This window comes from Dendrobium catenatum, unplaced genomic scaffold, assembly GCF_001605985.2.
Source record: "Dendrobium catenatum unplaced genomic scaffold, ASM160598v2 fragScaff_scaffold_1446, whole genome shotgun sequence".
NCBI lineage: Eukaryota > Viridiplantae > Streptophyta > Magnoliopsida > Asparagales > Orchidaceae > Dendrobium > Dendrobium catenatum.
The window spans coordinates 2,840,662-2,853,221 of NW_021319908.1; the positions used below are offsets into that span (position 1 = coordinate 2,840,662).

The following is a 12,560-nucleotide window of genomic DNA, read 5'->3' on the forward strand; positions in this document are numbered from 1 at the left end:
ATAGCTCATCTTAGTTCATTGAAAGTTTTGACTATCAATAAAAAAAAACTTGAATTCGAGTCTCAAGCACATAAAATGGCGGATCCACCTTAAGCCGAGCCCCCCCCCCGCCCCCCCCCCCCCCCCCCCCCCCCCCAAAAAAAAAAAAAAAAAAAAAAAAATTTAAAATACCATGATCTTTAGGCAATTGTCCCAATATAATTAAACACTTTGTGTTGAGGTGCTATTTTTAGGGAACGATAAATCAAATATAAAGAGAGATAGTAAAGAGAACTTATCATTTTATTTATTAATTTGAATTCCAAAAATATCTTTACAATAAAAATTTATCCCGTGAGGAGGTGCTGTCCGCTTGAACCCCCGACATATCTGTGAAGCGAATGACAATCAAGAATATGAACAAATAGGAGTTGAGCCAAATTCAAGTCAGCTCCAACATACATTTTATAGAAATTAAATGACTAATCAATTATATATATATATAGGCTGATTATGAATAGATTTATATTATTTGACTTAAATATCCTAATAAAACACAAAAATCATTGTAACCCAACCACTGTTTTAAGCAGGGGACAGTTTCCAAGAGTGAAAAGGCTCTCTAACTTCTCTAACTACTGCGAATCCATCACCCACGAAGTACCCTTGGCTTGTATTTTCCCTTCGTTTTCCCGTCCCCTTTCCCCGGACCGTACAATCCTAGCACCGAACGCCGAACACCAGAGCGATCGCGATGTCTTCGGCGGCGGTCGCGGCGCCGGAGATGGTTGCTATGGAGGCGGCGGCTCCGGCGAGGCTAGGCTATGCCGTGGAGCTATACTTTGATCCGGCCCTCGAGAACCAAGTCCTCAAGGCGTGGAACGTGCTTGCGCGCCGCCAGATCAGCACGCAGCTCATTGAGATTGCCGCCCGACCACACATCACTCTCTTCTCGAGCCCCTCGATCGACCCCGCCCGATTTCTCCCTTCTGTACGATCCCTCGCTGCCCGCCTCGAACCCCTCCCGGTCTCTCTTTCCTCCGTGGCATCATTTCCCGGCGGCAGCGGCGGCAGTGGGGTTCTCTTTCTGGGTCCGACCCCGACCTCGGCGCTGCTTGGGCTCCACACACAGCTCTGCGAGATGCTGCGGAAGGAGGGGGTAGAGGCGGCGGAGGAGTTCCGGCCGGATTCGTGGGTGCCTCACTGTCCTGTGGCAATAGACGTGCCGAGAAGCCGGATGGGAGAGGCCTTCTGCATACTTAGGGATCTGAAGCTACCGGTCTCTGGCTACGCGATGGATATTGGGTTAGTGGAGTTCTCGCCAGTGCGGGAGATCTTTTCGGTTCCGCTTGGGGGTGATGCGGAGGCTTGAGGTATGGGTGAACCTTGCTAATTTTTTTTTTTTTTAGGATCTAAATTTTGGTATTCTAGATGCGGAGGGTTTTCGGTTCTAGTTTTTCTCTAAATCTTGAGTTTTCTCCGGCAATGAGCTTTAAGTGTCCTTTTTAATGAAATTCGAGGGTTTTTAGTCTGGATCATTGGTAAGCGATATCTTCAATGCTATGTTTTTCTCTGACCTTGCGATTGTTTTGCATGATAATCTTCAAATGGTAATGTAAGTTGAAATGTAAAAACAAAACCAGGCTCTGAAATCATTCGAACTTATCTTTGATAGCATTGCTGGTGCCAGGCAGTCCATAACCGTGCCATCTGTTTCCGATTGAAGCTTATGTTGCATTGTTTCTTAGCTCTTGTTATGGAGTCTTTCTATACCATATTCATGTTCACGAGATAGCAACCATCGCGTTTACTAAATTACCATGCTCATCCCATCTATAAACTTGTATACCCTATTTAAAATTTATGATGCTAAAACTATCATTTGATGTTTCCTTCTGACACAATCAAATGCTTCTACTGAACAAGGAAATATAATATCGCACACGAACCTTATCATGATCAAAATTAATATATTACATGAAATTGCTTAAAAACAATTGTTTTAAGAACTAGTTTGCATGTTGTAAACAAAACCATGAAATCATAGAAAAAAAATACATAATAACATTGCATTAAAATGATTACTAGCTTGCCTAAAGCTCCAGTTAAAGGGATTGGAGAAGGGATTTAGGCAATATAATATGTCTGCAACACCAGGTAATTTTGGGGGAAGAGGGAATGAGTCTGTCTTCTTGCTTGTTTCTTGATGCCCTAATTTCCCCCAAGGACTAGTATTTATAGCAATGCATGGCCAAGAAGTGCCTATTAAGAAACCTAAAAAACTATTAAGTCACATGATTCGCTAAGCTACTCTGTTATGATTATGCATATCGTTTTGCACCCCTTGATGTTGACCTTGCCCTTGAGTTCAAGCAAAGATAAATGATTGAAAAAAATGATAAAATCTATTGAAATTTGTGCCATTGGTTGGAAGGCTGCAATGGTTTGAGACATATGAGATCCAAATTGTAGCGTTTAAGGGGAAGGTGTGTGGAGTCCATGTAGGAGGATGATGTTGTAAGTGGGTATGTAGTAGGGCTATAAATGACTTGAGTTCTTGCTTAATTGAGCCAAGCTCGTTTAATTTATACATAGTTCTCGAGCTCAAGTGAAAATATGAGGACTGAACTCGACTTGAATGGACGAGTTTGATAAGAAAGCTTCGGCTTGACTCGTTTTTGGAGCTTGGTTTCTTATATTGATATGAATGAAAAAAACAATATGAAGAGAAAAATAGATTAAAACCTGAAGTTCAAGTGGTGCATGCAAGCAATTGAGAAATAAATGTCTAAAAAAGAGAAATAAATTGAAAATAATCATACTTGCTCTTTGATTTTAGTTTGCTTTTTGATTTTAGGAAAAATATTTGTAAAAAAATAGAAATCCTTAAATTAAGAAATAAATGAGAGGAGTGGCTTATACTTTAAAGAAGAAGCAGCCTTCCTCCTTTTCAGAATTGAATCATAGTCTGTCTCCACTCTTACAGGCTTGAAAAATGAGATTTGGAGTGACAAGCCAGAGGCATGAAGGGAGTAGATGTTAAGGTTTGTGAATTATAAGAGAAGATGATTTGTGGCTTAAGTTTTAATAGACATAGGGATTAGACCTAGGGCAAACAAAAGTTTATATCTAATAGGTGTTGGGCGTGATCGCTTGACTGCATCATGTGGTGTGATCGCTTGATCGCATCATGTGAGCTTGAGACAGGAGCCCCAATTTGCTAATTGTACTTGAAAAGGCATGAATGAATTTCAAATTGGGACAATAAGCGATTTATTTTGCTAGAATATAAATGCTAATGTGTCAGTTGATATTAATCGAGTTGGCTTGACATGCTGATGAGCCGAACCAGGCCAAACTTGAGCTAGTTTGTAATATATGAGCTCAAATTTGGGATCAAACTCATGACTCGATAAGCTCGACTCGTTAGCGAGTCGAGTTCAAGCTGGATAAACCCCTAATATGGATGAATTTTGACAAAATTGAGTTAGACATCTTGAATCTGAGTGGATCTAGCATTGAGGTGGCTTGGTGACTACAAAGTGTAGGCAGATTTGGCCATTGATGGTGGCATAAGGCCAGGAACAATGCATAGGAGCAGTTGATGTTGGGATCTGGTGCTAAGGGGTTTTGGGAAGCAAATAGTGCTAGAACTAGCGGCTATGGAAGTGAAAAGGCAGACATATGAGTGATTAGATCTAGGCCAGTGTGATGATTCGTGGCTGAATCTAGGTGGATCAAGGAAACGTTGTTGGATCTTGATGAATCGAGACAGAGGTGTAATTCACTAGTGGTTGCCAGCACTAATGGTGTAACCTATTAAGTAGCCTAATAAGCCTAATAATCTATAAACTCACATGACTCACTAAATTACCTAATGCAATTATATGTATTATCTATTTCAAGTGACTTGTATTCATAGTTTTAAGCTTCAAAGGTTTTTAGAGTTTTAATGAAGATTTGGACAAACTCAAAAGTTTCAATGAAAACTTATAAAATTTGAACAATACTTTACTAAAACTCTTGAAATTCATCAAAATTTTACTATAATTATATTGATGACATCCCATCAAATTTTATGTATGTCATATTTTTAGCTCCAATCAGGCAATCCTCTTTATTTCACACCTTAAATACATTTTAATAACAAAAAATTTCAAAACTAAAGTCAAAATCAAATTCTGAAATCGATAAAACTGTTGAAACTGAAACTAAAAGTTTTATTATTGGCTAATTGAAAATAAGCTTTAAAACCTTGTTTTAAATTAGAGATGTTGTATAACCTGCTATTTAAAATATAAAATGAACTTCATAAAAAAGGGGAAATCTAGAGGAACTGGATGTTGTAGCAGTTGTAAAGGATGGTAAAGTTTCTATTTTCGTCTGTAATCAATGTTGTGCTATAGAATGAATGTCAACTATTTTCTTAATACTTTAATTGTTGATATGTAGGTAAAAGAAGAGTGTAAGTTAAATTAGCAGAAATAAAGTCGAGTGCATAAGCAATTGAATTCTCAGCAAAACTTCATTTCTTCCTGTCCTTATTTAGCCTAATGTGGCTAAAGACTTTTACTTCTCAGAAAGGTTTAGAGTACAGAGCTTTGTATCCTCATGACAACCTCAAACATACACTGTATAATGGATCAGGCTGAAAAATATCAGATAATGTTAATAGTGATAACTTATTAGCAATTATTGCTATGCTATTTTTAGTGCATTAGCATATAGGCTAGGAATCTAGGAGAAGTTGAGGCCTCTCAATTAGAAAGAATGTATTGCTATGCTATTTTTAGTGCATTACACATGGATCGAGCATCATTTGGCCTCTAAACCTATGAAATTTCTTAAATGGAGATAGAAGAACTGATGAGTCACTACATCTTCATTTTGAAAAATAAAGTTTCTTAGTTAACCACAATTTTTATCTCCATCCTTAAACCTAGGATTCATTTCATTTTGGGTGTTGTAGCTGTTTGTAAAGTAGGTACAGAGCTGTTGTAAGGAAAGCAAAATTTTAGAAAGTTATTGTGAGTATTATGAATTATTTTTTTTTTTAAATTGGATATTAATTTTCTCACCGCCGCCACTTTTTAGTGGATATGTTTGTAACTTAGCAGCTTTTCACCTTAAAATTTTTTAAAAATTAGTTAGAAAATTATAGTCAAATTGAGCCATGACATCTTTCTAAAAAACAAAATAGTGAAATGGCAGCTCGACACAAAACCTTTGGTCTTATCATATGTATTTGACGTGGTTAATCTAAGTGATTTTGCAATACTAACAGTCACATTACTCATGCCATGACCTGAGATGGAATGTTTGTCTTTAATCTGTTGGCATATGCCATATCTAAAATTTTATTCATAATTGCCTTTTCGTAGTCCATAACTTTTTGAATTGTGTCTTTAATCTGTTGGCATATGCCATGTCTCAAATTTTATTCATATATGTTATTCATTGAAAATTAAACTGATACCATAACTTTTTGAATTTCTAACTTTTAAGCATTCATCCTCATGTGATGCATGATTTTAAGTATTGTTTTTTAGCACCTAATTTTTTGATGGCTTCTGTAGAAAGTTTCTCAATATTTATATGAACTATTATTTATTAAGCAGTTTGAATTCCACATGAATTCCAAATCTTTCAAGCATATTTTGCATTGTTATTGTCATTCAACTACGAAAATGACTAATATTTCATGATAGAAACAATGAAATTGTTAAAATATTAATATACTTACTTACAATACTAATGAATATACAATTGCTTATTTCCTGGGTAAGAAATGAAAAAAACTTAAAATATAAAAGAACCAAACAAATGTGATATGTTTTTATGTATGGATGACCTTTCAAGCAAATTAACCTAAATAATTTAATATTAATCATGATGGATTATGCACTTTAGATTTGGCCATATATATTAGTTTTAAATTCCAAATTTCCTTTAAATTTATCATCATGAATAAATCTTCTGAAATGCTGACACAATTTAACTCTCTTCATAAGGCTTTTTTATGAATTTGTAAATTCAGAAATCAAGAACAATAAATAAAATCGATTTTAGTTTGATCATTCATTAAAAGGATAATGCTAATAATACTTTCTCAATTTGCTCAATTAAACTAAAATAAACTTGATTTGGTCATTTTACATTCAGGAATAGATTTGCTTTTATCAGAAGTTCAGGCTTAGATATGATCTTATACAAAATTTTACTTTTGAGTTCAAATTATGACTTTACATAGGTTCAAGCTTACAAACATGTTCTAGTATAAGTGCAAATTCAAATTCAGCAATATCAGATGTTGAATCATATTATAACTAAGGTCTTCTTATGTATCTAATTTGAAATATATTTCCCTTAATATGATTATATTTGTTCATATATGATTTTTTTGCTTGTTATGTATGCAACAAGCATGAGAGGAGGTGCTAAGAAATTCTCTTTTGAAATTCTAATCATAGGTTATGAAGGCCTAACAAAGTGAATAATTATAAAATCCTCAATATCCAAAGCTATGTATAAAGTTTCGTACAGTATTTTATATAAATTCTTGTTCAATTCATCTTTAACTTCTTAATTATGGATTTTTAATGAAATAGATAATGATAATAGAATATTCTTGAGGTAAATAATATTTGACTACAAGATTTTTAAATTTTACGTTATATTAAAAAATATCATATTTATTTTTTTATAATTCTTAAATTGATCGTGCAGTTTATTCTTATATTCACTAAATAGCAAATATTGTTCCTCAAGCGTATACTTCATATTAATCAGTGTAGATTTACTAACAATACTTCACCAATAATATTAAATGTGTCTTATTAGTTTTGTTTAAATAAATTTAACCCTTTGGATATTAGACATATCCTAACATTCAATGAAATCTTTTAAATTATTAATACTATTTAAAGTTGCCTAAAATTACACCTCCCATTGAATATGTGAATATATTTTTAACCTCATAATAATCATATTGTAGTTGTTTAGAATCATAGTTTACTCTATTTTGTTTAATTTGCATTATGTTAATTTTCTATCGAACTTATTATTGTATCTTAATTGACATGATAATGCAGCCTTAAAAAAATAAAATGCATAATTCATTCAAGGGGTAATTTAAGCAAACGATTGTACCAAAATATAGAAAGAATTGCATCCACCAGAACTCATGCATGGAGAAAACAACATAAATGCAAGGGAGTATTATTAGATTTTTTTTTACATGCCTCAGGAGCCCATATTTTTAATCATAAATTCCTCAATATACAAGATTAGAAGATAGGTTTGATAATTATATCCAGTTGAAAATACTGTAGAGTCAACTATATCCAGTTGAAAATATTGTAGATTCAAAGCCACAGCTTTAAGTCCGTGTAAAACTGTAACAAAGACACACTAGCACGAACCCTATCAACTAAAGGAACAAAATCACAAGTTGTTGCCCAAGCAACTGAATGCTGATATTATAGGTAGGAACTTTTATTACGTTCCGTGAATGTACGTAGAGTTACGTTTGGCCGGCACTAAGATCGCAGGCACAAAACGAGAAATACCGAGCAAATACCGAGCAATACCAACAATAACGAGAAATACCATTATGTGAAGACAAAATACCGAGTAAATACCGAGCAATACCGAGTAATCCCAAAAAATAAAAAAACACGGTATTTTTTGGGATTGCTCGGTATTGCTCTGTATTACTCGGTATTGATTTTCACAGAGCGGTATTCCTCGTTATTACCAAACAATACCTAACAATACCGACCAAATACCGAGCAAAAATCGAGTAACAATCCTCTGACCGAACGTAGTGCTACGTCCGGTCAGAGGACGTAATAAAAGTTCTATAGGTAGAGCCACAAACCAGGTAAAAAAGTTGTGATTCATGCAGGCCAAAAAGCCGCAAGGCACAAGGTTAGAGCTGAAGTTCATGCAACCAAAGCGAAACATCAACCTTGAAAGAAGCCAACATGAGGGAGAAGTTAAGCAAAGTCTGAGTCCACTAACCTAAGGAGCAAGGCAAATTATTAATTAAGCCCAAATCATTCCTAGCCAAAATGAAGGCCCAAAACAGCAATAGACAAAGTTTGAGCTGATCAAAGAATGAGTGGTTGAACCAAATAGTGAGTGAAACGGAGAAACAATTATTAAATCTAACCATACTAGCACAATGAACTAAACAAAACTAGTGGAATGATGGTTTCAGCATATTAGAGAAGACAGTCTTATCCCATAGAAATCATCCCTTATGAAGAGAAATTAAAAAAAAATTGAACTTCTTAAGAAAAAAATATTAAAATAAGATAACATAAACTAAAGTCAATGCTCAGACAATCAATTTACTAGTTTCGACAGTCAATCTGCTAGTCCTATTTTTCTATTTTAAATGAAAATTTTAAAAATATTTTAAATTTTCATTTTTTTTTAAATGACCAAATACTCCTATTGTTTCTAAAGTACATTTTCATTATGCTTAAATATATACTATTGTGAATTCAAGCATTCCCTTATGCCCACACTTAATTCATTCTATAAAGTAGGGCTGCAAACGAACCGAGCCTAGCCGAGTATGTGTGTTCATGTTTGTGTTCATTTAATATCAGCTTGTTCAAGTTTGGTTCATGTTTGTTCGAGCTTTATTGTTTGTGTTCATGTTTGGTTCATTTAAATTAATGAGTGTTCATGTTCGGTTCATGTTCAGTTCATGTTCGTTCGTTTAGTGCTTATCAAACTTGTTCGCGAACATATTTAACGAATTTTTTTTAACTAACGAGTGGCTTGTCGAACGTTTGGTTCGCTTGCAGCCCTACTATAAAGCATCTTAAATACCATTTAGATCACAGCTATTAATCATCTTCTATCCTTAGTTTTTTGTTATGGTGGTTCATCTATTAATTTATCATAATTCATTTATGTGATAACACACTATTCTTGCATAGGTCAAAGATTTATCACAAACTCTCTATCCACGACTATGCTTCACTCATATTTTTCACATGCCCAAAATACAATAATTAATACTCTTCCCATTTTCTTTGAATTTTTCTATTTTTATTTTGACTTAAAAAGACTTGATTAGAAAATATTAGAAATGACCTTTCTTTATTAGATTTAATTGAGAATTTAACTCTTGACATGACACAATGGAGAAAGGAATCCATATAGCCGACCCTACATAGTGGGATAAAGGCTTGATGTTGTTGTTGTAGTATTTTGTTTCTTTCAAATATATGCTGAGGATTTTTCTCCAAATCATTATTCCCACTATTTCACTTGGCTTCTCATTCAATGAAGTAAATCTAGTATTAAGTTTTAGCTTACTCTACCTTCGCCCAACTTTATGAAAATGGGATTATAATATTGTGCATCACTTACATGTGTTATTAGACAACACTTGCTTATTTCTCACAACAGTCTGATTACATTATGGCTCACTCCTTATACGTGACACCCTCACCAAATCTCACCTACTTTCACCACAATCGAGAAAGATTGTGGGTTGTTGCTTTTGGCAAATGGCTTAATGTTTGTAAATATTGAATGCCATTCATTTTCATGAATTTATGCATAAGCTTTTGTGTTGGCTATAAAATGGACCACACCCAAACCTTTTCTTAATCCGGAATGGGGGCCAAAGTGATGGTTTTCAAATCAAATCCAAAAGGAGAATTAAAGGGCAGGGAATTTGAGATTTCATCTTTTTTTATATGAGGGGATTAATCTGATATTAAATTGATAATTCTGATCTTTGCACTAGTGGGGGATTGGTCATGTTACTATTAACACTTGTGGGTATGCAACCAAAAAAATAATAATAATTAGTATCAGGAGCTCTCGATGTGCTCCATCAGTAAAAGTCAATTCTCTTATAGTCTGTATAATCAATGTTGTTATCAATAAAACCATATAATGTTTTAGGTTTGATGAAGTTATTTCGTCATTTTCATATTTTCTTTCAGCTGCCCATAATATTTAAATATTATTTTGAGATTTATTTTCCACCGGCATATGCTTCTAAATTGGGCACTGAAATTATTGCAAACTCATTTCCTGTGGTAAGATGATTTATTTGGATGATCGAAATTCTGTTCTAGCTTATTGATTGGGGCATGGTAATTTTGGCAGTACTGCAAATTTCATAGATTTTGGTTTCTTATATTAAAATTGTATTTAATCTTTTCATTTTATATGAAAACTTTAGTAGACTTGCGTTGCATTCAAATTTTAGATCCATCTCTTGAGTTGTTAAACTTTGAGAAGGTTATTTAATCATCAATCCTCCTTTAATGGTTGGTACAAACCTTTTTTTGTACCAAAATTTTGTTGGTCAACAATAGTCTAATAGAAGGAAGCATAGGTGAGGTTTTTCACCTGTTACAAGGTGTGGCGTAAGCCTCGAAAAATTTCTGTGCTTATTTATAAGTTCAAAATTTTGTGCAATGAACAATAAATAGAGAAAAGTTAAAAATATGTTCTATGCTAATACAACAGTGCCTAAAAATTGGGTTTTTATATGAAAGGACGTTAAAACGTACATGTATTGTAAATGAAGACTTACTATAATTTCACCTGAATCTGAAGTCCGATTGGCATGAGCATATAAATGAAATTAGAGCCAATATCATACAAGCAAGCCAATCAATTATTCAGTCAAATTTCTTCTCCAACTGTGCATCCAGGTCATGATTCTCATCAAAATCCTTAAACAGCTAGGCATCCGGTTGACGAGTTAGGCTAAACAAGTTTTAATTTGAGTCAAAAGTCTTTGATTTTTATGACTATTGGTGTAGCGTTCTAAACTTCTAAATAGCCAAATAAATCTTCAGTTGCCATGGGTGTAAGCCACGCTATTGGATCGCAAGAGGCGCGCAGAGGTGACAAACAGCTTTGGAGTGAGCAAAAGCCCCACATCCATGCCCTGGGGAAAGTCTTAAAAAAGATTGTTGTTCAATTGTCTTAGTCTCCTATCAAACACATTTCAGACTGAACGTTTTAAAACCATTTTATTTGGCTTGATTTGCTGGCAATTTGATGTATATAAAGTATAAATTCATTCCAGGTTCTTAGATAAGGCAGACAAATTATTCTATGCGGAGTCCGGACATCGTCCAGAGACCAATAAAAATGTGCCACATCACCTCAAAAGTGTACCGCGCTCGGTACCGAGTGTAGTACCGAGCTGTACCGAGCGCCTGTACCGCTCGGTACCAAGCGGTACCGAACGGTTCTCCCGTCCAGTGTCGCACAAAATAATCTCTCCATAAGGCAACTGTTAATCAAGAGCCGTCAAACTAATTAAGAATTCTGATAATCACTAGTTCAACGATTTACATAAGAACAACCCTTCACTGAATCATAAACACCTTAAAGAAATGAAAAGACTTGACAATTGCACGAATTTTTGCTCATTTGATCGTTTATGACTGACAAGACTTGCTTATCATTATCAATGTTGTGTAATTCCATATATGCACGAATTTTTGCTACATTATCATAATAATGTTCTACTATGCCATGGACAGGTTTTTTCTACAGAGCCTCAAAATCACTTGAAGAAATATGTCAGAAAATATTCCAGATAACGGTAACATTTTTGTAGTGTGCTTGAATCAAGCTAATGAATTGTTATATGTGGTTGCAATCATTGGGATCATTAACTAAATTATTTGTCTCTAGTTTCAGAAGGATCATGATTGTCTTAATCCTTCATCCCAATAGCAAAGTTTTAATTTGATAGAGGTGATGAAGTATTTAATATGCTTTGTATTTGACTATTGTAATGCGCTATTTTCTTACTTATTTTCTTCCCTCTCTCATTTGTTGCCATGAATAAGAAACAAAAGAAGATTGTTCTGCACTACTCAGAATGTCATTAGCTTATTTTTCCTTGTAACAGAGATTTTCAACAAATTGATATTCTTGTCTTCTTGATGCATCCCATTCTCCTGTTTAGATAACTGCAAAATCTTACAAGCTGGTATCCTTCCCTTCATGTTGATGCTATTCTCCTTTTTCAAAAAAACCTTAAAATCTTCCAATTATATTATTTCTTATATTATATTCATCAAAATAGAAAAATAAAAACTGAGCTGTAGAGATTTGGTGGTTGCTTCTTAGGCTTTTGCTGGATGCAGAAATGATGAAAGCGTTTGAAGATAAGATATTGCTTATGGAATAATGGTGTATTAGTAGTATCAGTTTTTTTTTTCTTTCTTTCTTTTGGGAACGGGGTATCTATCTATTGCCACTCTAAAAGAAGTGTTTGGCAACGTAACTAATCCCTACGCATAAACTAGCAAGGCCACCCATCGGCATCAGGCCCCACACTTGTTTTGCCCCACTGGAGGGGAATCAAATTCGGGATGAGGGATTTTCAACCGTGCTCGCTCACTAATCACCCTAAGCCTTTGTGGGTAATAATATCAGGTTTCATTTGGGACAATTTTTATGATTGTTTGTTCACTATTTTAAAAAAAAAAATTATTAAAATATTATTTTAAAAAATAGCAAAAAAATTTGTCTCAAATAAATCCTTGCTTGTAAGATCTTAGCATTTTCTAGAGGAA

The 12,560-nt window shown here is 34.3% G+C and overlaps 1 protein-coding gene across 1 annotated transcript; it reads left to right on the top strand.

Annotated features, from left to right (window-relative positions):
• The first annotated feature begins 578 nt into the window (after positions 1 to 578).
• On the top strand, positions 579 to 11,929 carry LOC110111671. The gene is made up of 2 exons (XM_020843648.2): positions 579 to 1,352; positions 11,517 to 11,929. The coding sequence occupies exon 1, from the start codon at positions 734 to 736 to the stop codon at positions 1,349 to 1,351; it is 618 nt and encodes a 205-aa protein (XP_020699307.1). The 5' UTR covers positions 579 to 733; the 3' UTR covers position 1,352; positions 11,517 to 11,929.
• Positions 11,930 to 12,560: the final 631 nt, after the last annotated feature.